The 27,876-nt window shown below is 56.2% G+C and overlaps 1 protein-coding gene and 1 long non-coding RNA gene across 8 annotated transcripts in view; one reads left to right on the plus strand and one right to left on the minus strand.

The window, feature by feature from the left end:
* Positions 1–27,876, plus strand: part of Tnfaip8 (TNF alpha induced protein 8) — a 62,315-nt gene that overhangs the window by 20,616 nt on the left and 13,823 nt on the right. The window contains exon 2 of one of the 6 annotated variants that reach the window (XM_070031538.1): positions 17,326–17,440. The exons of 3 other annotated variants lie outside the window; for them this stretch is intronic. In XM_070031538.1, the coding sequence (XP_069887639.1) occupies positions 17,338–17,440 (103 nt within the window). In that variant the 5' untranslated portion in view covers positions 17,326–17,337. Of the gene's footprint in view, positions 1–8,562; positions 8,740–17,325; positions 17,441–21,743; positions 21,836–27,876 lie in introns of those variants that run through there. 2 more of the 6 variants (XM_070031534.1, XM_070031533.1) reach the window with 2 other exon arrangements.
* On the minus strand, positions 12,580–26,862 carry LOC138833174 (uncharacterized). Of its 2 annotated transcripts, none has more exons than XR_011373829.1 (4): positions 26,752–26,862; positions 26,510–26,619; positions 25,972–26,063; positions 12,580–12,804 (listed from the first exon to the last, which is right to left on the minus strand). It is a non-coding gene; the product is annotated as an uncharacterized lncRNA (long non-coding RNA). The 2 variants fall into 2 exon arrangements; XR_011373828.1 differs by lacking the exon at positions 12,580–12,804 and adding an exon at positions 18,141–18,586.

Consider the following 27,876-nt stretch of genomic DNA (forward strand, 5'->3'; position numbering starts at 1 on the left):
GTATTGGGGGAGAGGGGGATGTAAAGCTGTTTCCGGTGGGAAACTGAGGCTCAGGTTAAGAAGCTTGGTGACTTCCCCCGGGGACGTGGTGCGTGGCCCATGCGGCGGAGCGGCCCGTGTAGCCAGCACGAGGCCCTGCGTCCCTCAGCCCCACCCCACACCTCCCAAAAGAGACGAGAGAAGATGGCAAGCCCCGGGGCAGTGGCCGCCATCAGACCACGCAGAGTCCGGGACAGGATGCAGATCTTGAGCGGAGAGAGTGAAGTGAGGACGGTCTCTACTTAGAAAAGGGCCGCATGTGACAAGCCGGGGCAGACACTTGTTGGGATTTTGTGCCCTTGGTTTAGGTTTTGGCATTAAGAGGGATTAAATGTGAAGATGGGAGAAATGACATTGAAGAGCAAGAGGAAAACGGATGCACTCCTGACCCTGCCTTGGCTGATCCCCGTCTCTCAACTGCCTAAGCCTCCATCAGGGAAGCGTTGATGGTAGTGACGGCGGCCGCCGGGGGGATCAACATGCAGACTGGGGCTTAGGAGCTGTGTGTCTCATAAGCGTGCAACACGACTTACACGTCGCCAGTCATTCTTTCTGGGAGAAGGGTCTCTAGTGTGTCTCTGTGTGTCTGCTTTTATTTTCTTAAAGAAAAAGCAATCTGACGGCCGGAGTAGCTGAAGAGGCTGGTGCTGTGCCCAGGGCTGTTGACAATGCCCAGGAAGAGGAGGGAATGGGGGGGGGTGGAGCTGGCCTTGCGGTGGTCAGCTCTTCCTGGGAGGAAGGAGGCCGTGCTAGCCGCGCTGGGCAGGTCCCTAGTACTGCCACCTGCTGGAGCCTGGAGGCCCAGAGAGGGGCTTGCACATCCCAGGAGGTGTCTGGCTGTCCTCCCAGCCCCCGTCTGGGTATTATTTTCAGCGAACTTGACATTCCTTCAAACTTGGTTGGTGGCATCCATTGAAGACGGGTCAGCTCCGAAGCTGTCTTCATTGTCACGATAATACTGTTACCCTGTGAGTCTGTTTCAGTTCACTAAACAGCATCAGGGATGAACTCAGGGCCTAGTACTTTCTTGGCTTGCCTGCTGGGCTGGCGCTCTACTACTCGAGCAACGCCTCCAGCCCAGCTTTGTTTGGGGGAATGAGTCTCATGGATTTTTCTAATTGGGCTGGATTTGAACCACAGTCTTCTGAATCGCAGGTTCCTCAAGGGCTGACCAGGGCTGATCCACCCTTGTCTAGCTTCAAATACATTTTTACTTATTTGAGAATCGGAGAAAAGACATTTGCGGATCAGAGCTGTAGTTCATAATCTTCTCCATCCCTTCCACCTTTTCCGTTTCCTCTAATCATGTTGCTGCGAATGCCGGGAAGAAGGCCCTGACCTGGGGACGGGACGCACTTGTGTTGTGTCGAGTTGGTTGCGTCCCTCTCTGGGTGCACTTGACCGCCAGGGTGCCACACTGCACCTCAGAAGTTCTCATGCCTGGCTGCACATCGGAATCCCTGGCTTTGTAAGATCTAGATCTTAATCAGATGCAGACAACGTCTCTAAAAAGAGGATGGCAACTCCGCAAGTGCCTACACCAGGTTTAAAAGCCCAGGCTCTGGAACAGGGCTGTCACCCGGGGATGGTTTTGACCAAGGGGACATTTGACAAGATCTGAGATTTCTGCGGTCCCCAGGGAGTGAACGCAGAGACGCGGGACAGTTCCTGCAGTGCCCAGGACTGCTCCCTGCACAGTTGGTCCCATGTAGCTAAACAGCCAACGGTAGGAAGCAGCGTGGTAGAAGACCGGACTCAGGAAGTGCCAGAGCAGTGCACACACCTGTCTTAAGAAAAGCACCCTTGTAGACCCACCCAACGGGATCACAGAGAGCAGGCGGCCTGGACTTGGTAATGGGGCCCTCTCCCCCGAGCTGGTGTGCCACGGGTCCCTGGTTTCCTGGGAAGGAACTCTTCCTGTGGTTCTCTGAACTTGCTGTATTTGAATGACTTGGAAGAGGACCAACGTTAAGAAAATTAAACCCACAGAAGTGGGCCAAGATAAATAACTTTAAACTAAGCTTTTGAATTGCCATGACCCAATGCAGAATTTTCTAAAATAAAAAAGTGAACCAGTTGGAAGCGACTATCCATGACCTATAACAAATCTGACTTTATGTGCCATACATAGAGAACTCCTCTTTCCGCTTCCTTTGGATTGGGTAAGAGGAGACTGAAAATGGATGTTTAAAACAATTTCTCGCAATCAATTTTCTTTCACTGTGAGACGTTCCAGGATGCTTTCGTGTCAAGTGAACTTCTTTTTGTGGTGCTAGGGGTGGAAGGTAGGGTTTGCACATGCTAGACAAGGCCTACCCTGAGCTGCGCCCAGTTAATGTCATCCTCTATCTTGTTTTGTCATTCGTGTCTGTTCCGCATTGTATGTAAGTGACCTTATCTCCTCTGAACATGCCCAGTTTTCCTAAGTGTGGCACATGAAAGAGGTATGTCATAATATCTTTATTTATCATAAGTAAGGTGTTGTGTATGCACGTTGTCAAGTTCAGAGTCTTTAGCCCAGGTGGTGAATTTAGTTGGGAGAATCCATTAAATAAACTAAAAACTGTTCGATCCCTACCAACAGTACAAGCAAGTAGCTGCAGCTTTTGAAGTTGCTTGGAATTCATGGATCTTCTGCAGAGGGCCAATTCTTGTGTCAACGTCGCTTTAGAAAGAGATTTCAGGCCAGTGTTAGTGGCTTACTCCTATAATCTTAGCCACTTGGGATATTGAGACTAGGAAAACCTAAAATTTCATGCCAAGCTCGTCTAACTCCTTAGTGAAGAGATGGCCTGGATGTGGAGGTCAGAAAGCCTCACCCACACGCAGCTCTCACCCACATTCTTCGTGTGTGTAGACTTGTGCCTCATCCCCTCGGCTCCCTTCATCTCCCCGGTGTTTTGTTTCGGTGTTTCTCTGTCGCTAGGGCTCTGCCATTGACTTCCACAGTTGCGTCCCAAGCCCAGGCTTGTGAGTACGATGTCCCTACCTAGCTGGATTGTGTAAGTCAGTGTTCTACCAGCGACTCAAGCTAAATGCGAATGAGACCGAACCTCCCTTCTGTTTCAGTCTTGGACTCAGAAAACAAGCCAGGAGGCTACTCAGAACCCTGGGAAGTGTCTTCCTCCCGGCCTTCCCTGTTCTTAACCAGCTGCCAACACTGTCACTTCTCCCACTAAATAGCTCTGGAATCTACACTGCTCGTGACAGCCGGCAGCTGCCCGTGAAGACCTAGGCACGCCTCGTCTCTTCCCAAGTACTTCCGGGGCAGTTGGCTGACCCCATCACTGCCCGCCCTCCTACCTGGCTTCCTGTGCGGCCATTGGTTGTTATCCACGTCCGTCTGATTGATACTTCCCTGGACTTTTAATAAAGTCCTTTTCTTGTGTGTTTGTTTTTTGGTTGGTTGTGAGGTTTGAACTCAGGGCCTGGGCACTGTCCCTGAGCTTTTGCACTCAAGGCTAGCGCTCTGCTACTTGGAGCCACAGCACCACTTCTGGTTTTTCTGGTGGTCTATTGGAAATAAGAGCCCCACAGACTTTCCTGCCCAGGACTGGCTTTGAACCGCGATCCTCAAGATCTCAGCCACCTGAGTAGCTAGGATGACAGGCATGAGCCACCAGCACCCAGCAAAGTCCCAATTTTTTAAAAAGAGTTTTTTTAAACTTCTTGTTCCCAAACTGGCTCTACTTCTCAGGGTTTCTTAGAGGTATCTGCCTCTCAGTCCCCATACATGCCCCCACCCCCTCTAGCTCCTTGCTCACTAGCTCCGTCTGTCCTGCCGCTTAGTACCGTGCACGCCAACACCTTAGTAAACAGTTGCTGAATAGGCGTGGGAAGGCGGTGGCCCTGGGTTCTAATCTTCAGGGTCTCCGCATCCTAATGTAGTCTGCCGTAAAAGTGTAAGGACTTCCAGTGCCAACGCTTTGCTTTGTTTCTGGGTCTCTGTAACAGACCCCTGCTCTTCAGTGTCTTGTGTTATGGAACAGAACTAGAAGTGCATGGGGCAGGCACATTGCCTTCAGTCTGCTCTTCCAGTGGTGCCAAACAGAACCGTGCCTCCTAGGAACCGAAGCCCTCACTGGAGGCTGAATTACCTTCCCTGGGAAGCCTCTTCAGCTGGCTTGTGAAGCAGGCTCTGAATTCCTGAGACTTGCCGGGACTTGTCCAGACTGTTTGTCAGACTCCTAGACCTGTTTGGGAAGTGTTTGGGTCCTGTTCTCTGATCTCGTTTCTAAGAAACAGACAAGAACGTCACCAGGGAGACCTTCAGCAGTAAAGGTCAGAGTGGGTCTCAGTTGGCCATGACTCTACAAAAGAAGACCCGCCGTGGAGTTTCAGTCTTCTCCCAGGCTCCGCTCAGCTCCTGCCTGTCTGTCTGTCTGTCTGCCGCTCCCCTCCGGGTGGAGGGCTGGAGTCAGTGTTGAGTCAGAGGGTCAGCAACTTGATGACATGCTTCCTGCCCCAGTGCCCGGGGTTTATGGCTTGTTTTTCTGTTTGCTTTGAAGATGCTCTGAAAAGATACTAGATTTCCCAGCTGTCTGCTCGGCAGCACCCTGTATATTTAAGATATCTTGGGGTAGCTCTCTTGCAACTCACAGGTTTGTTTTTTTTAATCTTGTTTTCCCTTATTAAAAAATGTTTGCACTGTGCAGTTATTGATTACATTTTGACCCAACAAACAAACAAACACTTTCCTTGTTTTTTACTATTTAGAAAAAAATATATTGTAGCTAGTCACCAGTGACTAGATGCTCAGGAGGCTGAGATCGGATGGATCACTGTTGGAGGCCAGACCTGTCCAGGAGTCTGTAGGACCCCATCTCAACAGAAACGCTGGCTGTGGGGCATTCGGTTGCCATTCCAGCCATGACGGGAAGCGTGAGTAAACAGGGTCACTCGGACAAAAAAAGTAAGATCCTGTCTCAGAAATAACCAGAGCAAAAAGGTGTGGCCCAATGGGTGGAGCCACCTGCAGCCATGGGTTCAAACCCCAATACCTACTGCATGTATCATCAGTCCAGGCTTTTTTTTTCTCAATGCCTATAGTTTGTGTGTGTGTGTGTGTGTGTGTGTGTATAAATGATGTACTACTTCATATGATGTCTTTGCTTTCATATATTGCTTCGTGGCCTTTGTGAAGAGTTCATTTTTTTTTTTTTAAAGATCTGCCGCATAATTCCCGGATTGCACGACTCTCCTCAGTTCTCACCGTTACCGCAATCCCGTCGGTCCCCCGCCCCCCGCTCCCGCCCCTTCATCTGGAAGGGCAGGTCTGCCATTGTGGAAGGGAAAAGCGTAGGAGACGTGGTCTGTTGGGAGCATCTGCTCCCAGGCCCGGCCAGGGAGGATGGAGATGTCAGCCTTGTGGTGGGTGCATCTTCCCATCAGCCTGAGGGGAAGTGGCACAGGTACAGGTGTGTGGACCGCATAGCATGCCCGTCCTGATCCCTGGGGACACACGGGATGAGGCTCAGAGCCGAAAACTTCCAGAAATGATGAGTGTTTTGCTTTGTGTCTTGAAAATGACACTTCTGTAAAGTTCAGGCTTGAATACAGGCCCATGGGTAAAGGAGTGTGAGGCTAGGCATCTCCAGCCTCCAGAGAAAGGGTGGAGATGGCTCTGCCTTCTCTGGGATCCGTATTTTCGAGAAGCTGCCTTCCCACCTGGAGTCTGAGGGTCTGGGTGGGAGCAGATGCCGGGAAGGGACAGCAGAAGAGGGTGGGTAGGTCCAGCGGAAACCTGGCAGGGACTCCTGGGGAGGCGGGGGGACGCAGGGGCAGGGCCAGCCAGCTTAGAACCCCGGGGAAGATAGGCTGGCGGCGGGTGGAGCTTAGGAAATGGAGAGATTTCAGTTGGGAAACATGTCGCTTTGTTAACTAGAAATTTATAGAGAAATATACTGTGTAACTGGATAGTTTTTCTTGGCCAGCTGAGGGTTTAATTGGTGTTTTTATTACCGGCGCTCATGTTCAGTTTTACGTGAAGGGTACCGTGAGGAATGCTATAAAACGTCAGGGCCCTGTTTAGATTCTCATCTGTAGAGACTCCACCAGGTTCAAGTGCCAGCGTATTTATCGCAGCCGGCACTTGGTGTTTTTCTGCCTTCCAGATGCCGAGCTTGTGTTTTTGTTGGTGCTGCCAGTGTGGAGAGGTTTGAGTGTGAATCTTGGGGGCGGCCATGGTGCTCCCTGGAGCGCCCGAGACCTGGCTAGGAGCCACTGGCTGCTTACCTGCCATCCGTGGGGTGTTGGGGCCTCCGTGTGGCTTTCGGCCTCCTTGTGAAATGAGGTTAGATGACACCGGAGGCCTGGCCAACGCTGAAATCACGTGAGTCTAAGAGAAGCTACAAGAGAGAGGCTTCTAGAACAACGTTTTCCTACCGTTGGTACTCGACGCGTAGCAGTGTGTACCACAGCAGAAAAGGCCTCACTGCCCACGTGGGGGGCCCTCGGGGGGCAGCTGCCTCCATGTCAGGCCCGGGAAGCCCCCGCGCCAGCCCCGGCCCAGCTCCACCCGGCCCTGCTACTCAGCCTTGGCAGGTGGGCTTCGAAGGGTTCGTTTTACTTCTCCACGGTCCCCTTTGAGCTTTCTGCCTGGGGAGGCGAGGAACGGTCACGGGGTGACGTGAAGACGGCACAGCCAGTAGATCTGGAGTGAGACATTCCCGTTTCTGAGGGCCGCAGGGTGCCGGGACCCAGGGGCGGGCGGAACAGGCGGACAGAAAGCGAAATCACGTTGGCTCTGGGTCTTGTGCGGTAGAGATCAGGGAGCGGGTCTTGGGAATGGCAGACCACAAAGGTCAGGGTGTTCCGTGGACATTCCCAGTTCCGCCTGAGGCTGCGGAACACCACGAAATCCTGAAATAAACGCAGATGTCTTTTCCGTGCAGACACGCATCTCATCGCTCTCGTGGTGATTTTGTAAAGCGTGCTGCTGGTAAGGATGTGGTGGCGGCAAAGGAAACATTTTTCTTGGGGTGTGCAAGGAGCAGGTGATGGAAGGCAGCCAGCGGGAGGATGTCCGGGGATCGCTCTAGGGGACCAGGGGCGCTCAGCTCTGCCCCCCACTGCCCCTCCCCACCCAAGCCCCGCTCAGACTGTGCGACCGCTCGCGCTGCCACACTCTTTGGAAACTGGGATTTCCACCCTCCTCCCCTGGGCACGGGAACGGCAGTCATTTCAGAGCCCGTGCCTTGCTTGACGGTCCTGGAAGGCCCAGCAGGCACGCACTCTGTCACACGACTGCACAGAGACAGACAGGCACCTGGCAAGATAACACAGGCCTGGCTGGCCTCACTGGGGAGCTCCCAGCCCCGGCCCCGCCGGCCGGGCCCGCTGCTCTCGGGGGACGGGAGTCGCACTGTCCCCTGCGGCTGCTGCCGTGCGGCCCTGGACAAGGCGAGGACCCGGAGTCCCCTTCTGCCCCGTGCTCCACTCCCTTCTCTGACGTAGGGGTGGTTATTCTCGTGGGAGTGTGGAATGTACCAGAGGCTTTGTAACCGACCAACCTGCGGACGCAGATGCTGGCGTGAATGGAATCTGCACCAGTCTTCACAGAACCTGGAGAGCTCCTCCGTGGTAACTCACCTGGAGTCTGGGTGTGCGTGGTAGGCTCACGGTAGAATGCCACCGCTGCGGAGGTCAAAAATGGACGCTCCAGACGCGTCCGTGCCGTGTGTCCCGCTATGGGGGGTGGACTACCAGCCAAAGTTGGTATAGGACCGCGGTGATACGGGCCAGGAGATTCAAATGAGGTCCCGTAGAGGCTGCAGAAGGAGACTGAGGTCACATACGCTCGGGGAGGCTGTCGGTTCAAGGCTTCGTAGACAGGTGCCTGAACTGGGTGTTATAATGGGCCCGGAGTCTTATCTGGGAAAGGTCAACGTGACAGGCAAACAGGCCGGGGACTCAGGATCCGTTACGTTGTCGGGGTGGAGGTTCTGGTGTTGTGCATGTATAATTGTGTGCGTCTGAATACACTCAACCTTGTTTGTAAACCCTCACCTTGTCTTCAGAAGCAAAAGGCTAATGACGTGAGTAGCGGTGTTCAAACAGGGTTCCCTGGTTCTCCCGAGAACAAGAACACCCCGAAGCAGCGCTCGCTATTAATAGAAGTGCATGTTTATACTGGCCAGGTAGGAACCGGTGCGTTTTTTTTTCTTTTTTCTTTTTCTTTTTTTCCCCCAGGCATCTGTGAATGGGCCCACGCCCCTTTTTTCCTTTGAGTATCTGCTTTTTCTCTGGCACGTTGAATCATTGGATTTCCTGTTCCGTGTGAAGTTCCCCTGTGTTCACCTATTACGGGTCACACAGTGTTTCTTCCTGTGGTTGCCGTGTATAGGTAGTGAGTGCAGACAGACACCAGCCCAGCCCATGGTGAACGAGGAGGTCTCTCTGGAGCCATAATTACAGGCTACAAAATGCATTCTCCTAGAAGTGACGCAACCCGGTGCCTGAATAACAAGCAGGGCAGCTTTTGAAGTGACTGTTGTTGACCAGGCTCTTTTGCATTGGTTGGTAGGCTGGTGGTGGATTTTTTGAAAGGACGGTGTGGATTATACAGAATTATTCCTGGAGGAGAAGCAGATGTCCGGGCACACACAGCAAAAGGGGCTGTGCGTTCCCCAGCCTGTGCGAGTCTGTCACGGCACCGTGGCGTCGTCCTGATTGTGGGCCGGGAGAGCATGCTGAAGCTAGGTGAGTCAAAACTCCCGGCGGCGGCACCCAGGAGTGTGGCGGAATGTTGGCGACTAGTAGCACGGTGCTTGCCGTGTACCGGGGAGTCATAGTCGGTGACAGTTCACAGGGCCCCGGCTCAGCAAACCTCTGCTTCTGCTGTACTGTAGCGAAGGCGTGGGGTGCTCCTGTGGCTGTGGTAAGAGGAGTACAGTGGGTAGGAAAATGGCACCTAAAACTTGCAGATAAGATGCTTGCGTTTGCGAACAAAGGACGAGTTTTCACGTCTCACCTGTGGCTCTGAAAAAATGGTGCGCATGTTTTGTCTACGTATTAGCTAACACCTCTTGTTCTCAGCGCTGTGGCGACGGCACACGGTGACCTAGAAACACCGGGGTTTATTTCTGTTCCCTCATTGGTAATTGTTTGCCAGAATATGACCGTGGCCTTTCCCTAACAGCCGGGAAACAGTATCTACCATAACGCCTTTTATGGTTTGTTTGTTTGTTCTTGTGTCCGTGCTGGGGCTTGAACCCAGAGCCTGGGCTGTCCTTTTGCTTTTTCTCTCAAGGATGGTGCTCTCCCCCTGGAGCCACAACTCCATTTCTAGCCATTTGGTGGTTACTTGTAGATAAAAGTCTCATGGTCTTTCAAACCACAACCCTCAGATCTCAGCCTCCTGAGTAGCTAAGGTTTAAAGGTGTGAGCCACGGATGCTCAGCTCTTTTTGTAGTTTTAAAATAGCACCTTGAGCTCTTTTTTTTTTTTTTTTAGCTATTCTTAATGTTGTTGTATGCTCACCAGGCAGACCTAATTATTTTTGGAGGTAAGTGGGAGGCATTCTTCTTATGAAGTATTGAGATAGAAAGAGCTTCCCCTCCACACACTCCCGGACGCCAGCCCAGGGTCTGGTGCAGACTGAGCTCTGCCTCCAGCCCTATAAAGAGCATTGGCAAGAACTCTTAAAGTTTTATTGGCATTTACACACTTTTGTTCAACCTTGTGCATAGTATTTGCTTAGGTTTGTCAAACATTTCTCTGCTCAAAAGACCTTCTAGAAGCCAGGAATGAGGGTGCTCATTTATAACCTCAGCACTCAGGAGACCGAGGCAGGCGAAGCTGGGATATACAGCGAGACCCTGTCTAGATTTCTTTTATGCATTTTCTAGAGCTCAGCTTGAATACCAGGAAAAACTAGAAATTAAGAAGCACAGGTGGGCCAGGTGCCAGTGGCTCACACCTGTCATCCTAGCTACTCAGGAGGCTGAGATCTGAGGATCGCGGTTCAAAGCCAGCCAGGGCAGGAAAGTCCGTGAAACTCTTTATCTCTAATGAACCACCAGAAAACCGGAAGTGGGGCTGTGGCTCAAGGTAGAGCACTCACCTTGAGCTGAAGAGCTGAGGGACAGTGCCCAGGCCCAGAGTTCAAGCCCCACGACCGACAAAAAGAAAAGAAAAGAAAAAGACACTGGTGGGTGCTGGGTCACTGTAATTGAACCCTGGGCAGTGAGTACCATTTCAGAGTCCTAACTTCTCTTGGGTGAAATATTGTCACCTGCACGTCATTTCGATGAAGTACATGGTTGTCAGTGGATGCCCAGAGGTGCACGCATGACCATCTGCCTTGCAGCAGTGGATAGAAATGGCTGTTGTAATGAGAAGCAGGCTTGCTCGGGAAAGTTTTATGAAAGAAGCGCACGTGGGGTTGAGTTCCAGAACGAGGGAAAGTGGCCAACTTTGGCAGAAAGGAGCACGCACAGAGCTTCCCGACCGGCGCAGCTTGTGCCGTCTGAAACAGAGGGTGAATGAGTGGTTGAAAGTACGTCAGCTCAGAGTGAGGCGGGAGGGTGGGCTGGGGGTGAGGAGGGGCCCCTGGTGCCCGGCGGCCGTGACTCCCGCAGCGCCCTCTGGTGGGGCCACGGCCTTTCCTTCAGATCACGCTGTGGTCGCTCCACAGCGTCCCCCAGGGTTGTAAAAGAAGCCTCGGAGAAGATGGATGTGGCCTCCTCCAAACCTCCTCACCTTAGACCCCCCCCCCCCAAGTGCGGAGCGGATGCCCGCGCCCGGCCTTCCTTGGAGACGGCACGTCGCTCTTTTCTGGGCACGGTGTGCCTGGCCCGTGAGCTCAGGCCCGCACAGGAGCTTGCCAAGGCAGGGCAGAAGCATGTTTGCGCCTGGGTTGCCGTGTTTGCTCGCACGGTCACGGAGCCTGTCCCCCGGCGCTCTCCTCTGGCCGCGGGCCCCAGAGCGGTGGAGGTGGGCACTCCGTCTCTCCCGGCTGTGTCGCAGCGTGCCTGTGGCTCCCAGAGCTGTGCTCCAGGCAGAGAGGGGACCCCTGCGCTTGAAGAGCTGACGCCCTACAACACATGAGGGGCGGGAAGGAGAGTGCGTTCACAAAAAGATAAAAAAGCATAAAAGAGAATTAGGCCAGGCAGCTCACGCCTTTGATCCTAGCTGGGTAAGGAGGCTGAGATCTGAGGACTGCGGTTCAAAGCCAGCCCGGGCAGGAAAGTCCGTGAGACTCTTACCTCGAATTGACCTCTCCCTCCCTTTCCCCTTCCCCCAGAAAACCAGAAGTGGTGCTGTGGCTTAACGTGGTAGAGCGCTCACCTGGAGCTGAAGAGCTGAGGGACAGCGCCCAGGCCCAGAGTTCAGGCCACACAACTGAAAGAAAAAAAAAAAAAGGAAGAAGAATTAGGGATTGCTCTATGGTGTGTGTGTGTGTGTGTGTGTGTGTGCGTGCGTGTGTGTGTGTGGTGTCTGTGTGGTGTGTGTGTGAGTGTGAGTGTGTGTGTGTGGTGTGTGTGCGTGTGTGTGTGCGTGTGTGGTGTGTGTGTGTGTGGTGTGTGTGAGTGTGAGTGTGTGGTGTGTGTGTGTGTGGTGTGTGTGAGTGTGAGTGTGTGTGTGGTGTGTGTGTGAGTGTGTGTGTGTGTGTGCGTGTGTGTGTGTGGTGTGTGTGTGGTGTGTGTGAGTGTGAGTGTGTGTGTGTGGTGTGTGTGCGTGTGTGTGTGCGGTGTGTGTGTGTGTGTGTGTGGTGTGTGGTGTGTGTGTGTGGTGTGTGGTGTGTGTGGTGTGTGGTGTGTGTGCGTGTATGGTGTGTGTGTGTGTGTGCGTGTGTGTGTGTGGTGTGTGTGTGTGTGTGGTGTGTGGTGTGTGGTGTATGTGTGTGTGGTGTGTGGTGTGTGCGTGTGTGTGGTGTGTGGTGTGTGTGCGTGTGTGTGTGCGTGTGTGTGTGTGTGTGTGTGTGGTGTGTGTGTGTGTGTGGTGTGTGTGCGGTGTGTGTGTGTGTGTGGTGTGTGGTGTGTGTGTGTGGTGTGTGGTGTGTGTGGTGTGTGGTGTGTGTGCGTGTGTGGTGTGTGTGTGTGTGTGTGTGTCACAGAGAGGGGGAGGGAGGTGGGGAGGGTTGCAGTTGTGAGTCAATCCTCGCTGAGAATGTTATGCTAGATTCACCTAAGTGGTATGAGGAAGCCGGCTGAGAATATACTGGGCAGAATGTTCCAGGCAGAGGGCAAGCAGCTGTGAAGGCCCCGGGGTCAGATGGCCTGGTATGTTCCGGAAGCAGCACCCAGGAGGATGGGCTGGGGCCTTGCGGACAGTTGTAATGAACTTGACTGTCCCCGGCATGCAGTGAGCAGCGCTGGGGTCCGTCCCCTCTTCCCCCTTGACCAAAGAGGCTGACTGGGAGACGTCACGTCCGGCGTGCTCAGTCATCCAGCAGAGCCCGCACGCGTGGCCCCCGGCTCCCCGCAGCGTCCGTCCGTCCGTCTGTCCATCAGCCGTGGTGAGCAGGCACATGGCTGCCCACCGTACCCCTCACCTACCCCCACACCCCCAGCCCGCCCTTGGTGGCCCTCCGTTCCTTCTATCCCGAAGGATGCCTGACCTCTCGTGGCCGACCTTTGCTGGTAACGGGGTGAATCCCCTGGGTTTCCCCAGCCGTTCTTTACTGGTGAGCCGCACCCTGCTCCGCGTCTGCATTCGCCTTCAGCCTCGGCCGGGTTCACAGTCCTGAGGTGTCGTCCGCGGCTCCCGGTGTGACACCCTCCCCGAGCAAGCGAGAGTGACCCGTGTTTATTTAACACGAACCTGCGAACAGAAGTAGTGTCTGAGAAAAGGAGTCTGAACTTGCTCCAGCCTCGCCTGCAAACAGCGTCGCCCGGATGGCTTTGTCCTGTATGCTTTGTCTTCTGACAGCATTTTGAACGAGCCCCAGCCTTTTATTTTGCCCATCTTTGCCCTGTCTTCTTTACATCTGGTGGCTGCGGTCCCTTGGAGAGAGGCCAGACCAGAGCTCAGTATAGAAGAGAAGGACTTTGCGCTGCCACCTGCATTGTCCCCTCTAATTTAATCATCCTGTGTCCGGTAGCCGGTAGATGGTGACCTGGGGCGTCTGCCTGTGGGAGGGTCACCCCGTGTCCCGCGCCGTGCTTGTGGACCCAGCCTAGTGATAACGTGAGCCTAACACCGTCGTCACATTTTGTCCCTGTTCGTTTCTGTACCTTCCTTTCCCTTTTTGCTGAGGTGATCTGATGTGTTCATTCTGTATATGTTGTCTATTTCGTTGTTGTTGTTTGAGCAGGGTCTCACTAAATAGGCCAGGGTGGCCTGAGACTCAACATGCAGCACAGAGTAAAGGCATCATAAGCATGCACCACACCTGTCTGACTCTGAACACTTGAAGCTCACTCGGAACACATCGGTGCTCTCTGTTATTGATTTACCCCTTGTCCTGCTAATGCTCCCACATGGGGTCTCCCGGAAGCCCCTGGGGGGGGGGTTGGTAGGACAGGGCCAGGCTGTGAGTGGAAGAGGAGGAGGATCTGGGCCCGAGTCTTACCCTGGGCTTCTCCACCTCCTCCATGCTCCTCCTCGCCTCCGGCAGGCCCAACCCGGAGCCCTCCCTCCCCGCTTCCTCCCAGCCCCGCCACCAGGCTGGCGAGGGTGGCCCTGCTGAAAACACAGCTTTCCAGCAGGCACAAGGCCCCTCTGGAGGAGAGGGGGCGGCGTGGGGGCGGTTGTGGCCCCGGCTCCTTCACCCACCGTGTTGGGGGTGTGGCAGAGCGAGGCGTGAGATTACACACTCTGGGCTTAGCTGCCCGGGACGCTTCATCCAAAGCGGGGGACGTGTATGGCTCTCTGAGCAGGCCGAGCTTTGATCTCATAGTTGAGTGATGTCAGTGGTGTCCTTCCCAGTCGGCCTTCTTCAGTGGCCGGGCCCAGGCCTGAGCTGGCTCCTCTCGCATTTCTAGTCTTGGTTCCCACAGCACTCTGCTGCTGCAGACGCGGAGCAGAGCTGGCACATGGAGGAGAGAGGAGGAAGCCTTTTCACGATCGTGACTTTTTATGACGGCCACTGTCCTGGTGGTGGCCTTATTCCTGGGTTTCTGAGCCCAGGCGCTCTATGGCAGAGGGTCTGGGCTGTCCCAGAGACAGAGGGAGGGGAGGGTATTGGAGCGGCACGGTGCCCGAGTAGGTTGGACAATTCTCCCGTCTCTTCTGGGTAACTGGAGTTACGGGCATTCGCCACCACGCCTGGCCAGGATCTTTCGTTTCTTTGTGGTCAGAATCCTTGAGCTGCTCTCTTCTGGTTCTTCCTGAATCGCGTAGTAAATGCCGTAAATCGTGGTCATTTGTGCTGTGAAGCGTCAGAGCTCACTCCTCCTATTGATTCTATTTTGGTTCCCCCCACCCCAACCCTTCCCATCTCCACTTGGTGGTCCCCAGTGAGCACTCCTCCAGCCTCAGCTTCGACAGAGTTGGCCTTCCTACGGTACTGCCCTCTCGCCTTCTCAGATTCCATCCGTTAAGAGACAGACGACAAAAGTTAACGGCGCACTGTGCAGTGACGGGTCCCACGTCGGCCTTCGGATTCCCAGCATGCTGCAACCAGCTCCCCGGAGAGGTCTCGGGAGAACGTTGCCCACCGTGCCAGCGTGGAGAGTTGCCTGGAATTCCCAGCTGGGGTTTATTAGTCCGTATATCCAGGTGGCCCAAGGGCGGATGTTGGTTTTTCTTTAAGGGGACAGTTTCTCATGGAAGGTTGTGGGAGCCGCTGCTCTTTTTCAGTGGGGAGACTCTGGCCCTGGGAACTCCGTCCACGGACGCGGGATTGGGTGCGATCCGTCGTATCACTGGTCACCCGTGGCGAGTGCACGGGCGGCTGGTGGGGTTCCTGTCTCTGTGAGATGACGTCTCGTGGATCCCGGGGCCGCCTCCAGGGAGGACCGGGGGCGTCCAGGAAGTGCACCCCCATGCACGCTGGGAAACAGAAGGCTTGCAGCTGTCAGAAGTGTGTTGTTCTTGGCTCCTGTTCTGTCAGAATGGTTGGGAAGTTACTAGGTTTCTGGATGGTCGTATTTTAAATGCACAGCTTAGCCATCTCCCTCACAAGACAACTGACATCCAGACTGTCAGCCTGGAGGAGCGCGGAGGAGGCCCACCGCAGAGAGGGCTTCCGGAGGCTTCCAGCGGCGGTGGGAGGGGCGGCGGGAGGAAGGAGCCCAGCGGGAGATCAGCCCACCCACGGCTGCCCACAGGCCGCCTGCCCTGCCCTCATGATTCATCCCAAGGTTCCTCTCAAGACATTTCCAGCGAATGAAAACAAGCACGAAAGGTCTCTGCACGATCACTTACCTTTCATGACAGGCGGGCACGCATGCATGCCCGTGTCTCTCGCTCGCTCATGTGTGGGCTGTGTGTGGCAGGCGTGAAGAGTCGCACGTTTGCCTTCACCAACTCAAGATCTCCCTGACTGCTCACATGCACGCGGGTGGGGCCGGTGCTCACCTGCCCGGGCCCGCGGCTTCCACTGGGAGCCAGCTCTGAAGAGAGGAGATTGTCACCGGCCGTCTCCACCAGCACTGCTGCCTTTCCCGTGCTTCTCATAATTCAGCGCAGATGGGCGGTCTCCTGTTGCAGCCTCAGCCGGCCAGGCGGCTGGAAAGGAGAGTTCGGCGAAGACCCTGTGCTTATCCTGGCACGGAGCAGCCTCCTCGCACGGGACGGCCGCAGTGCGGGGAGCGGAAACCATCTGACACTTCCCCGCCCTCGGCCTCGCCGCTCAGCTCACTGGACGGAGGAGCTGGCTCCCGTCAGAGAGGAAGCGGGGCCGCTGACAGGCGGCCGGGGGATCGGAGCGTGGGCGGGCCACTGATGTCCAGGGACCCGTCACCAACCAGGCAGAGACGTGGAGTCCGTGGCCCGGACGTCGCTTCCCGGCCGCCGTTCCCGTGCTCTGGATGGATTGCTGAGCATCTCGTGAAGGAAACCCGGGGGACCCCTCTCTCCGCTGAACCCTCCCTGGGGTCCTCCTCCTGACGTCCTGTGTTGACCCTGCAGCCTGGGCGGGGTCTCCGGCTCTTTCCACTTTCTGTCCCTTTTCCTCTCCTAGCCGAAGAATCTGCAGGATCAGGATGCAGAACCTCCAGACACTCCTACAACCTAACGTCATCTGGCTGTATTCACCGAAGCACGTGGAAGACGGGGGGAGGTGCCCTTCGGGTGCCCATCCAGCCCTTGACCCGTGTGCCTGTTCCAGCCGCTCTGTGAATTCAGGGGCGCCCTTGTCTCCGTTTTCCAAATACACAAACAGGAGTACTGAGACACGAGAAACAGTGAGCCGACTCGCCGGCTCTGTTGCTGGTGGTGTTGTGTTGGCAGTGCGGCCCGGAACTCCAGAATGATGGTTTTCCTCTCTCCCGTGGTAGCCTTGTATCCAGAGAGGCTTAGTTAGGGGCCTGCCTGAACTTTTAATTAAAAAAAAAAGATTTATGGTCTCACGTAGCTGAATAAATAGAAGCTATTAAGTCCCTTGTTTATTTAAAGCATTAAGTATCGAGAATGGAATGACTGTAGCTTGAGCCTGTGATCTAAGAGTCTGGACTGATTTGAGCAGTCTGTTAGGACCGTGGCCGCCAGCTTTGGGTTCTTTGGTAACATCCCAGTTTGTCAGTCTTGAGCTGTTCCTCTGCAGAGTGAAGGACTTGGGTTACAGGAGTGGTTTATAGAGAGAAAAGGTGTGCATGTGGGTGATGTGAGAGAGAGAGAGAGAGAGAGAGAGAGAGAGAGAGAGAGAGAGGGAGGGAGGGAGGGAGGAGGGGTGGGGGAGGACAGGCCTGCCCCGCAGACATTTGATCACCGTCCTATGTCAACATTGGTCGCCTAGTTTGGTGATGGTGAGCAAATCGTGTGGCCTCTTGTTCTTTACTTGTCTTTAAAGTGGGCAGGACCACTTTAAGAATCATAGGAAAACCTACACAAACGCAGGCTTTGCTGCCGAGCATTGCAGCGGGCAGCCAGGAGTCATAAACCCTTCCGACTGTCTTTTCCAGCCTGACTTTGAGTGCGGACACCCGTGTTTAATCGTCTGCTAAAAACCTGCTAACAAGGAGGATTTCTTGGGGAAGACAGAAACACAAACCTGAAATGGGGGGAGCAGGGTGTCGCAGATGTGTGTGTGTGTTCACTTCACTCCATCTCAGCGCCACCGGCCCCCACCAGGGCACTCCAGATTGCACAGAACATGCTGGAAGTGTCTTCAGGAAGCATGTCCTGGAGCTTCCTGGCCCCCAGTAGCATGCTCTCTTCCTCTCTCCACACTCTTCCCAGTTGTCTTCCTTGATGCTGGAAGTTCTGTCCGAATCACTCCAAACTCATTCAGCAATGCAAAACCCAAGGCCAGCACTGAAGATCAAGCACAGAGCTGGACCTCCTGAGAAGATGCGTGAGCAACCTCCGCTGTCATCTGACTATCCTTTTTCCATTTCTGGAACATACTATTTCCCTTCATTTAAAAAATTTATTATTATTATTATTATTATTATTATTATTATTATTATTATTGTTGTTGTTGTTGTTGTTGTTGTGTGTGGGCGGTACTGGGATTTGAACTCAGGGCCTCAAGCTCACGTGGCTTTGCTTGCTTGGCTGGTGTGCTGCTAGTCGAGCCCCTCCCCCCAGCCCTATGTGTAACGGAAGATTGTCTTATGGGCCAGGAGGGCCTTGGGGAGGTAGCTCTGCTCTGGGTGGGGAAGAGGGGAGTCAAATGTAAAACCTGTCTAGGGATGGTGGGAAAGATGCAAATCCTTCAGCTCCCGCCCAGGAGGACCAGCAACTCACCCTTTCCACGTTTGTGAAGCACTTTACCTGAGCAAGAGACACTGAAAGGCCAAGGTGTGTTCCTTCTGACCTAAACGTGGTCAAGTGACCTTGAGCAGGTGTCAAAGACATACAGTAAAGGAGCAGTAATGAAGTTTGTGGAGACTGGTTTGTGAAGGTCGGGGAGGGAGAGAGACTTGGAAGAGGAGAGTCTGAGCAAGGTCTCCATCAGCAGACGTGTCAGGCTGAAACTGTGCAGCTGATTGACGCTTAATAAAAAACAGGGCTGGGGAGGAGACATAAATAGAAGAAAACCAGAGGGAAGTCTCAAACAGAAGAGAACTTTTTTAAAAAATTAAGTGACAACTCTTTCGTGACCTGGCATTTTGTGTGTTCATATTCAGCTTCACGTGAGCAGGGTAGAAATAAAGATGTTCGTGAATCTGGAGCTGTAGGTGCACACTGGCGTTTGGAGGTGCCTGGTGTTTGCATGGCACGGAAGACAGGTCTTGTGCAGGTCTGCTCTGTGCATGTCTGAAAAGTCACTTAACCTCCCTCCTCTTTGCAGACATCCAGGCAGATTTATTAAGGTATAATTGAGGTGGACACGTTGTTGCTCTGTGATAGAGTGTGGTTGAGAGTTGGTATTGATAAACCTTTCTTAGAATGGGGTAGGTGACTTGGGTGGTTGAGTTAATCGATGTGTGATCCAGAATTACCCAGATAACACCAGGACATCTCAGATAAGACTTCCATATGACTGCTGTGGATACTGGGTAGTGGGAAGGAAGGAAGGAAGGAAGGAAGGAAGGAAGGATCCATTAGAGCCTTAGCAATCATTTTAATTCCTCTATCTGGAAACAGAACACGAGAGCCATTACTGGAGGTGTAGGAATCCAACATAATATTTAAAAGCAGCTTACTAACTGATCCAGGTGTCACTTTGTATCAATGTTCTACAAGTAGATAGTGGTTGTAAATTCTGAGCAAATCTCTCTGAAGTGTTTCTCAAACATGTACAGTAAACAGATCCCACCCACAGGTGGTGGCAAATCACCGCCAGGTAACTGGAGATCAGAGCTGGGCCTACCAAGCCACCTACTTGAATAAAAGCCGGGACATAGCCACGCTCCCTGGAGTGTGGGTGGAAGCACCAAAGCCACGGCCGCCCTGTGCAGCCTTCCGGAAGGCAGGGAGCGTGAGCAGTGCCGTTTGCCCAGGGCGGACGGCTCTGAGGTAACACAGGTGACCACCGGGCTCCACAGACAGTATTTTTTCTTTTTAACTTTTCTACAAGTAGTATTACAAAGGACTCATTTCACCTTGTCTGTTCATGAGCACCGTGAGTCTTGATCTATGTCAGGCTGAGCGTTCGTTGCTCTTGGAGTCCTGATCCGGACATTCCCAAGGTGACGGCCAGGTTGCATTTCATTACAAAGGGAGCTTCTCTCGAGGGTTTTCTGGAGGTCCGGGTGAGTGGTCCGGACACCAGCCGGCTGTTATTAACACGAGTCAAATTGAATTGCAAGGCAGCCCTGGCGGGCCTGAGCTGTGCACCCAGCAGTCATGGTCCTTGGCTAGCCTGAGCCGGACATGAAGGACAGCCACCAGCTGTCCTTCTGGGAGCACTTTCTGAAAGAAGAGAGTGAGGATCTGCGTGGGGCAGACTGGGTGTGGAGTTTGTCTGGATTGCTTCAGCTCAGTGCGAGCTGTCTCATTTGACTAGCAGGTGGCCTGGCTGGCCCGAGAGCCCTCAGAGCTCCTGGTCGGCAGACATCGGTGGGCATCGGGCCCGCCGTGGGGTGAGGGAGGGGTGGACGGCTCCAGGATGGTGGGGGTAGAGCAGCGGAGGACGCCCGTGACTGCCAGGAAGCATCTTTGGATTCAGTCTGAGGCTGCTGAGTGCGAGCTGGAGATGTGAGCAGCTCCTGACGGAGAGCTGGTGCAGGGACCAGGAGGCTGGCCGTGTGTGACCTGCAGAGGGGGTACAGCCTGGTACCCTTTCCCGGGTGAGGTCAGCTCCTCCCGGGCCCCCCAGCAGGGATATGTCTCCCAGATGCGTCTCCTCCTCCAGCCGGTTAGCCTATCCTCTTCCTCTCTTCACTTCAGTGAGGAAGAAGTTGTAGAATTCTGACGGGTGCTTGGCTGTGTCAGGTCACTCTGCAGCGGGAAGGGTCAGTACCCAGGCTTTGCTGCACTGCTCTGTCAACCCAGTGCTGGGCTAAGCCCCAGCAGCACCCTTCACAGACGCAGACGGGGGGATGCGGGGTGGGGGGATGCGGGTGGGTGACGGGTCCCGGGGCTCCTGCCCCTTCTGCAAGGCCTGGCAAACCCAAGGTGTGAATAGTTCTATTTTTACCCTCATTTTCTCGGGCAAGGAAAGGGAGGCTCAAGTAAAACCATCGCCTGGGGTCACTGGAATAGCTCACAGCCTCTGCTCTTCACATGCATGTGTATGTGTGTGGCCTCTGGTCTTTACATGCATGTGTGTGTGTGTGTGTGTGTGTGTGTGTGTGCGCGCGGCCTCTGGTCTTTACATGCATGTGTGTGTGTGTGTGTGTGTGTGTGTGTGCGCGCGGCCTCTGGTCTTTACATGCATGTGTGTGTGTGTGTGTGCAGCCTCTGGTCGTCACATGCATGTGTTTGTGTGTGGCCTCTGGTCTTTACATGCATGTGTGTGTGTCATCCCCTGCACCTGCCCCCTGCCCCCTGCGCCCCCTATACCCCACCCCCTGCACCCACTACACCCCTGCGCCATACCCCCTGCGCCCCTGCGCCCCTGCGCCACACCCCCTGCGCCCCTGCGCCCCTGCGCCACACCCCCTGCGCCCCTGCGCCACACCCCCTGCGCCCCTGCGCCACACCCCCTGCGCCCCTGCGCCACACCCCCTGCGCCCCTGCGCCACACCCCCTGCGCCCCTGCGCCACACCCCCTGTGCCCCTGCACCACACCCCCTGCGCCACACCCCCTGCGCCCCGCCCCCTGCGCCCATGCGCCCCTGCGCCACACCCCCTGCGCCACACCCCCTGCGCCCCTGCGCCACACCCCCTGCGCCACACCCCCTGCGCCCCTGCGCCACACCCCCTGCGCCCCTGCACCACACCCCCTGTGCCACACCCCCTGCGCCCATGCGCCCCTGCGCCACACCCCCTGCGCCCCTGCGCCCCTGCGCCACACCCCCTGCGCCACACCCCCTGCGCCTGCGCCCCTGCGCCACACCCCCTGCGCCCCTGCGCCACACCCCCTGCGCCCATGCGCCCCTGCGCCACACCCCCTGCGCCCCCCCCCGCGCCCTGCGCCCCCCCCGCGCCCTGCGCCCCCCCCGCGCCCCGCCCCCCCCCGCGCCCTGCGCTCCCCCCCGCGCCCTGCGCCCCCCCCCCGCGCCCTGCGCCCCCCCCCGCGCCCCGCCCCCCCCGCGCCCTGCGCCCCCCCCCGCGCCCTGCGCGCCCCCCCCCGCGCCCTGCGCCCCCCCCCGCGCCCTGCGCCCCGCCCCGCGCCCCGCCCCCCCCCCCGCGCCCTGCGCCCCGCCCCCGCGCCCTGCGCGCCCCCCCGCGCCCTGCGCGCCCCCCCGCGCCCTGCGCGCCCCCCCCCCGCGCCCTGCGCCCCGCCCCGCGCCCCGCCCCCCCCCGCGCCCTGCGCCCCGCCCCCGCGCCCTGCGCGCCCCCCCGCGCCCTGCGCGCCCCCCCGCGCCCTGCGCGCCCCCCCCGCGCCCTGCGCCCCGCGCCCCGCCCCCCCCCGCGCCCTGCGCCCCCCCCCGCGCCCTGCGCCCCGCCCCCCGCCCCCCGCGCCCCGCCCCCCGCGCCCCGCGCCCCGCGCCCCGCCCCCCGTGCTTTGCGTCTTTTCGCGGCCGGCCGGCAGGCGGCCCCTCCGCGCGCCCCGCGGTGATTCGCGGCTCCGGGAACTTTCCCCGGCTCCCGCCCCGCCCCGGGCGGTCCCGCGGCGCAGCTCCCGCTCGGCCGCAGCCCGGGGACGGAGCGGCGCCGCCGGCCATGCAGAGCGAGGCCGAGGAGCCCCGCGAAGGTGAGCCTCGGGCCCCGGCGCCCTGTCCGCCCCGTCCCGTCCCCCTCCCGCCCCGTCCCCGTGTCCGCCCCGTCCCCGTGTCCGCCCCGTCCCGTCCCCATCCCGTCCCCGTCCCGCCGTCCCCGTCCCGCCGTCCCGCCGTCCCCGTCCCGCCGTCCCCGTCCCCGTCCCCGTCCCGCCGTCCCCGTCCCCGTCCCCGTCCCGCCGTCCCCGTCCCCGTCCCCGTCCCGCCGTCCCCGTCCCGCCGTCCCCGTCCCGCCGTCCCCGTCCCCGTCCCGCCGTCCCCGTCCCCGTCCCCGTCCCCGTCCCGCCGTCCCCGTCCCCGTCCCCGTCCCGCCGTCCCCGTCCCCGTCCCCGTCCCGCCGTCCCCGTCCCGCCGTCCCCGTCCCCGTCCCCGTCCCGCCGTCCCCGTCCCCGTCCCGCCGTCCCCGTCCCGCCGTCCCCGTCCCGCCGTCCCCGTCCCGCCGTCCCCGTCCCGCCGCCCGATGTTTCTTTGGAAATAACTGGCGAGTCTGTGACTGGGCGGAGGCGTCGTCGTCGTCGTTGTTGTTGTTATGTTGTCGTCGTCGTCGTTGTCGTCGTTGTTGTTAACGAAGTCCCGGGGACGCCGATGCAGATCAGCCCCCGTGGCCGGGGCCGCGCGCCGCCCCCTCCGCCTCCGTCCCGCCCAGGTCTCCCCCGCGCCCGATCCCTCCGTCCCGCCCAGGTCTCCCCCGCGCCCGATCCCTCCGTCCCGCCCAGGTCTCCCCCGCGCCCGATCCCTCCGTCCCGCCCAGGTCCCCCCCGCGCGGCCGCGGTCTGCGCCCCGATCCCTCCGTCCCGCCCAGGTCTCCCCCGCGCCCCGATCCCTCCGTCCCGCCCAGGTCTCCCCCGCGCCCGATCCCTCCGGCCGCCCGGGGTGCGCCGCGGGGCCCAGCGGGGCGATGCTGTTCCCACCCAGCTTCCCACACCAGCCCTGCCAGATCCGCTGCGGTGGGAGACCGTCTAAGTCGGTGTTTAAGCGAGACTCTGCTTTCTTCCAGGTTAAATCCAAAAAAAAAAAAAAACCCCAAAACTACCGAGTTATATCCCAAAGCTGTCGGAGGCCCCGGGTTTCCGGTGCGCACGAATTCGGGGACAGGTAGGGGTGCATTGCTGTGCATCACCGTGCGAGCGCACGCAGCCCTGCGCTCAGCCTCATTCCCAGGTGATTGTGGTTCTGTACCAAGCTTGATTAAAAGCAGGACGAGCTACACAGTGACTGCATGAAGGCAGAGGACACGGAGAAGTCGCTCCATTTAAAAGCAGCACACAGTGAAAAGAGGCTGTGTAGCGCGGATCCAGTGCACGGGGGCTTCCAGCCCTGGGTTTGGCCTGTCCTTGCTTCCTGGTGAAATATCTGATTATGGAGCCCTGGAGCTTAGCTTCTGAGAAAACCATTTTTACAGGGGAAATCGATCGCTGGAGCCAATAAAGGAGGTAGAATTGGGGTACCTCAGAAGTAGGAGGCAGTCCAGGGGAGACTTGGGCTTTCTGGAAGCTGGAGGAGGAGAGCCCCACGGAGGAAGTGCTGGCCTGGCCTCGGGGTGCTGAGGAGACGGCTCTGCTTTCTCTGAGGGCTTTGTTGGGGTGGGGCTGGGTTTGGGGAGCTCCCTGCTGACGGTGGGAATTCATTGTGGCGGTCCAGTGTGTGTTCAGGCGGTGCAGGGAAGACTGGAGATGATACCAGGGACCCTACAGCTACTGCCCGGGCTGTGCCTCAGTCTCCATTCACTGCCCATGATGCCCACCGACTCCTGCCCAACGTCCATCCCTTTGCCTCAGTGGTGGGAAGTGTCTTCCCCCGGCCCATAAAACGAGCCCTGAAAGGAAGACTGGACATTCACACCCCCCCTGACACCAGACAGGTTTCTAATTCCCCACCACGGTGCGGGAAACTCCCACAGCCCACCTCGGGTCTGACGCTGACCGCACAGAGTTAGGGGGACCCACAGGCTGGCGCCCAGTCTCACCAGACCCAGAGGCCAGAAGCAAATCCCACCTCTGGTACTGCTCATCAACAGTCTCTAAGCTGGAGGTGCCCACGACCACCTCTTGAGGTTTAATCATCTGCCAGAGCAGCTCATGGGAACTCTTCCTGGCTCGTTACACACAGCGCAAGCAGAGCCTCGTAGAAGAGATTCAGAGAACAAGGTGCTGGCCTTCCCTTGCCCCAGCCCCAGCTCTTCCATGCAGGCTGACACCACGGGCCCTTCTCCACCTCCTCCTCCTAGGTCCCTGCCTCTCCTCACCCGAGGATCCCTCTGGTTACCAGCTGCCTCCCTGGTGTGGAGACCAGTGGGTCCGAGTGCAGAGGACCTGTGCCCAGTACAGAAGATGCCCCCGTCCCCTACCAGCCAGGAGGCTCTGTGCCCGGGCTGCAGCCAAAGGAGCCTACAGAACTCTGGCCAGACGCCAGGGATAGTTCCTCCTGTATCACATGACTACAGGGCTCCCACACGTTGAGAGCTCGGGAAGCCCTCCTTCCCTTTGGCCTTGACTTCCTCTGTCCCCATGGTTTTTCTTCCTGTGATATAAGCACATGTCCTGGAAAACTTCTGTCCGGGTGGCTTTGTCTCGGCAGTCTGGAATCCAGACCGTACCTTACTGTGTGACACACCCTAGCAAACAGAGCCGTTGCGGGAGAGTTTGCATTTCACCTGTAGCTCAGGTAGAGATGGTTGTCACGACAGCAGAAGTGTGCTACAAGGCTTTAGCCCTCCTCACGGGACCCGGAGAGATACCGGGGTGACAGAGAGAAAGCTGTGCTCAGCCAGCTCCACCTGGGAGATGCTGTGCGCACCGGGAGGTCCGGAACCCTTCCCAAACCCGGGCGGGGGGCACACCCCGGGGGCCTTGTTCCGTGAAGTTATTAGTTCAGAATAAAATGTCAATGCCCAGGTGGCCATCCCTCTTGTAAGGCACTTACAAAGCCATTTCACCTTCCATGGGTTAAAAGAGAATTGAGTCAGTCTGTGATTCAGGGGAATCTCAGTAGCCCGATGGCTAAGTGCGTAGGACAATATATAAGGAAGCGTATCAACATGAACTCCAAGAATTGGAAACGAGGTTCTTAGTAGGTCCCGTATGCAGTCATTTCTATTTTTTCTTTCTGTTTTGGTTTTCTGTACCCTTTCATTTTTGAATATAAGTGTATCGATCCATAGAAGGGTGAACTAATGATACTCACTAGACACTATGTTGGAAATGAACTCTACAACTTGGGAGGGAGGAGAGTCGGGAGTGGTAAATGGGAGAAAATGAGAAATGGGGTAACAGTGTTAAAAAGAACTGTCCTCATCACCTCACTTACGTAACTGTAACGCCCCTCCGTTCATCACCCTTACAATAATTTGTTTTAATAAAAGTAGCTAGGATGAAAACACATCTCTCCCCGATACCACAAGTCTAAACGTTGGGCTCAAATTCTTTAGAGAAAGGTGATAATTAAAATGGCACCTCTGTTTGCCAGGAAGTGGAATTAGGGGCAGGTGCACCTAAGGGAGGGAGGGAAGGGCAGGGACAGAGCCCCTGGGAAACTAGAATGGGGAGGAAGCCAAGAAAGGGGCCGCTGGCAGATCTCAAGGTTTGGGGAGAATGAGGACCAAGTGTTGGTGGGGCCTAGGGCTGACACAGCAGAAGGCCGAGGAAGGGAGAGGTACGGAAATACCCGAGAGAGAAAAAGCAGCCACGTATCACGAGGCAGAAACCCGGTGTGAGCTGGCGGTTTGCTTCTTTTGTGTGGTTTAGGAGCAGGTGGGATGAGCCTACCAGGTAGCCATCGAAAGGCAAGCATTCTCCGGACAGCCCCGGGTGAATCAGTACCAGGGTCAGACTGCCGGGGGAGGGCTGGACCAGGGCTGTGCAGCGCTGGCCAATGAAGGGCCAGCACCTACCCGACCCCAGCGTGTGCTGGAGGTCAAGGCGCTGGGCCGGGGCAGTCCCCTGTGCTCTCAGCCTGGAATTTCAGGTGGCCTGTCTCAACACATCCAAGGGCTAATCCAGGTAAATTATAGCTGGGCCTGGGCGAGGCTGGCTAGCTGAAGCCTGCCCCAGCCCTCGAGTCCCGCCTGCAGCCCCCGATCATCTTCCTCTCTTTCCCGAAGATGAGTACTTACTGTGGCATCGTGATCCGCCAGCTGACGGCGGACATTTTGACCTGGTTTCGTTCTCTTCCTGCTTGTTGCTTTAGACTTCTCAGGCACTCTTCCTGTAAAACACAGTTGGGCCGAATTAAAAGAAAAAGGGGAATACATCATTTGTTGTTGTTGTTGCTCTTCTCCATCCGCTGGGCGATGTGGGGGGAGAGGAGCCCGGTTGTGTTTGGTGGACGTGCCCCGTTAGAGAAATACTACCTGCTGTTTTCCTTCTGTGTCTTTCTGGTGGAGCCTTCTGTTATCTGGTTTGTGAAATAGTCAACCTGTTTTCACCGTATGTTTTCTGCGGCTTCATTTCTCCCGAGTTTGTGAATGCGCGACTCTGTTCTGAGTTCTTCAATGACTCGATTGACGGAGTGTGGGCGGCCACCGGGCTGGGCAGCCGGCAGCCAGCCGCGGGCCCTTGGACAGGAAATGTTCCCTAAAGCTGTGACCAGCCCGTTTCCAGGCTAACAAATAAAATGGGGGATTTGGGAGAGAATAGGGCTTTGTTACTCACTTCAATATGTCTGACGAACGTCGAAGTTCAAAGCCAACCACGTTGCCTTCTTGTTTTTTTTCCAGGCTTTATGTATTATGCAGAGCGAAACTGACGGTGGTGCCGGTGTTCTGTTGGTTTTTAGAAGGGAGAAGGGAGCGCGTTTGGAGAGGCGTGAGAATCAGCAAGAGTTAGTGGTCTCTTCTCCTGCGTTCCCAGCTTATTTCTGCTTTGTTTTAAGCCATCATTTAAGACGTGTTTACCTGACCGCCGCAGCAGGACACTCAAGACGGCCGCTCTTTTGGATGCTCAGGCTCACATCTTTCCCCCCAGCCCCATAAGTGTTACTTCAGCCTAAAGAGTCCTAACCTGGGTCATTCCTGGGAAAATACTGGGAAACTGAGGATTTATCTCTCGAATCTAGGCAGGCACCCTTGCTCACTGAAAACCTTGTAGTGTAGCTGTCGCCAGGGGAACGTGTGTGACGCTGGTGGCCCTGTGCTTGAACTGCCTGCCCCTCCCTTTTTTCCCCTTCAGTTTTTTTTGCCCCCAGCATCTCTTGTCTTATGCATCCTTGAAGTCTGGCCTGTGGTTTAGCCACTAGAGTGCAAATCAACCCAGGGCAACTTATTGTTTGTTAGGTCTAATTTAAAATAAAAGCAATTTTTAGGAGGGAAAAAAAAATTGGAGAAGGGTAGCTAGTTGGTTGGGAAAGTAGCAGAGGACAAGGTATGAATCCAGATGTAAAACTCAACCCTTCTGAGAAATGGTTTCTTCTGACTTCTGAATTCCAGACTTCTTCTGAGTCTACACGTTGAAGACTTTGCTAGTAAAGCAGGCTGTCAATTGCATTTGTGAAGAAAGTCTTGCAAAAGCACTGGCCCTTCCTAGGCTTAGGCCTGAGACAAAATACCTCAGCCAGCCGGGCCTGCACCCAGAGTGCTGTGCCTCCTGCCAGCTACCCCTAATGATTTAAAGTGTGTGTGCACATGCGTGCATGTGTGTGCGTGTGTGTGCTTGTATACCTGTGTAGATGTGTTTCAGAATGCAGTGAGCCACAACTCAGCAAGACAGGCTGACCCATTACCTAACCTACCCATGGTTTATTAGGTGCCACTAAGCCCTTGCAGGTTTGTTTTGGTTTTGGCAGTATTAGAGTTTGAATTTGGGGGTCTTATGCTTGCTAGGCAAGAACTCTGCCACTTGAACCATGCCCAGACTTCTTGGCTTTTATTTGGGATAGAGGCCTGAACTTTTTTTCCCCAAGGCCAGTTTGGGACCTCTGTCCTCCTGTCTGTACCTCATAGCTGGGATTACAGATGTGCACCAGCAAACCAGCTCATTTGTCAAGATGGGATCTTGCTAACTTTTATCTCAGGCTAGCCTTG

Source organism: Dipodomys merriami, unplaced genomic scaffold (genome assembly GCF_024711535.1).
Source record: "Dipodomys merriami isolate MVZ:Mamm:240054 unplaced genomic scaffold, mDipMer1.0.p SCAF_201, whole genome shotgun sequence".
In the NCBI taxonomy this organism is placed as follows: domain Eukaryota; kingdom Metazoa; phylum Chordata; class Mammalia; order Rodentia; family Heteromyidae; genus Dipodomys; species Dipodomys merriami.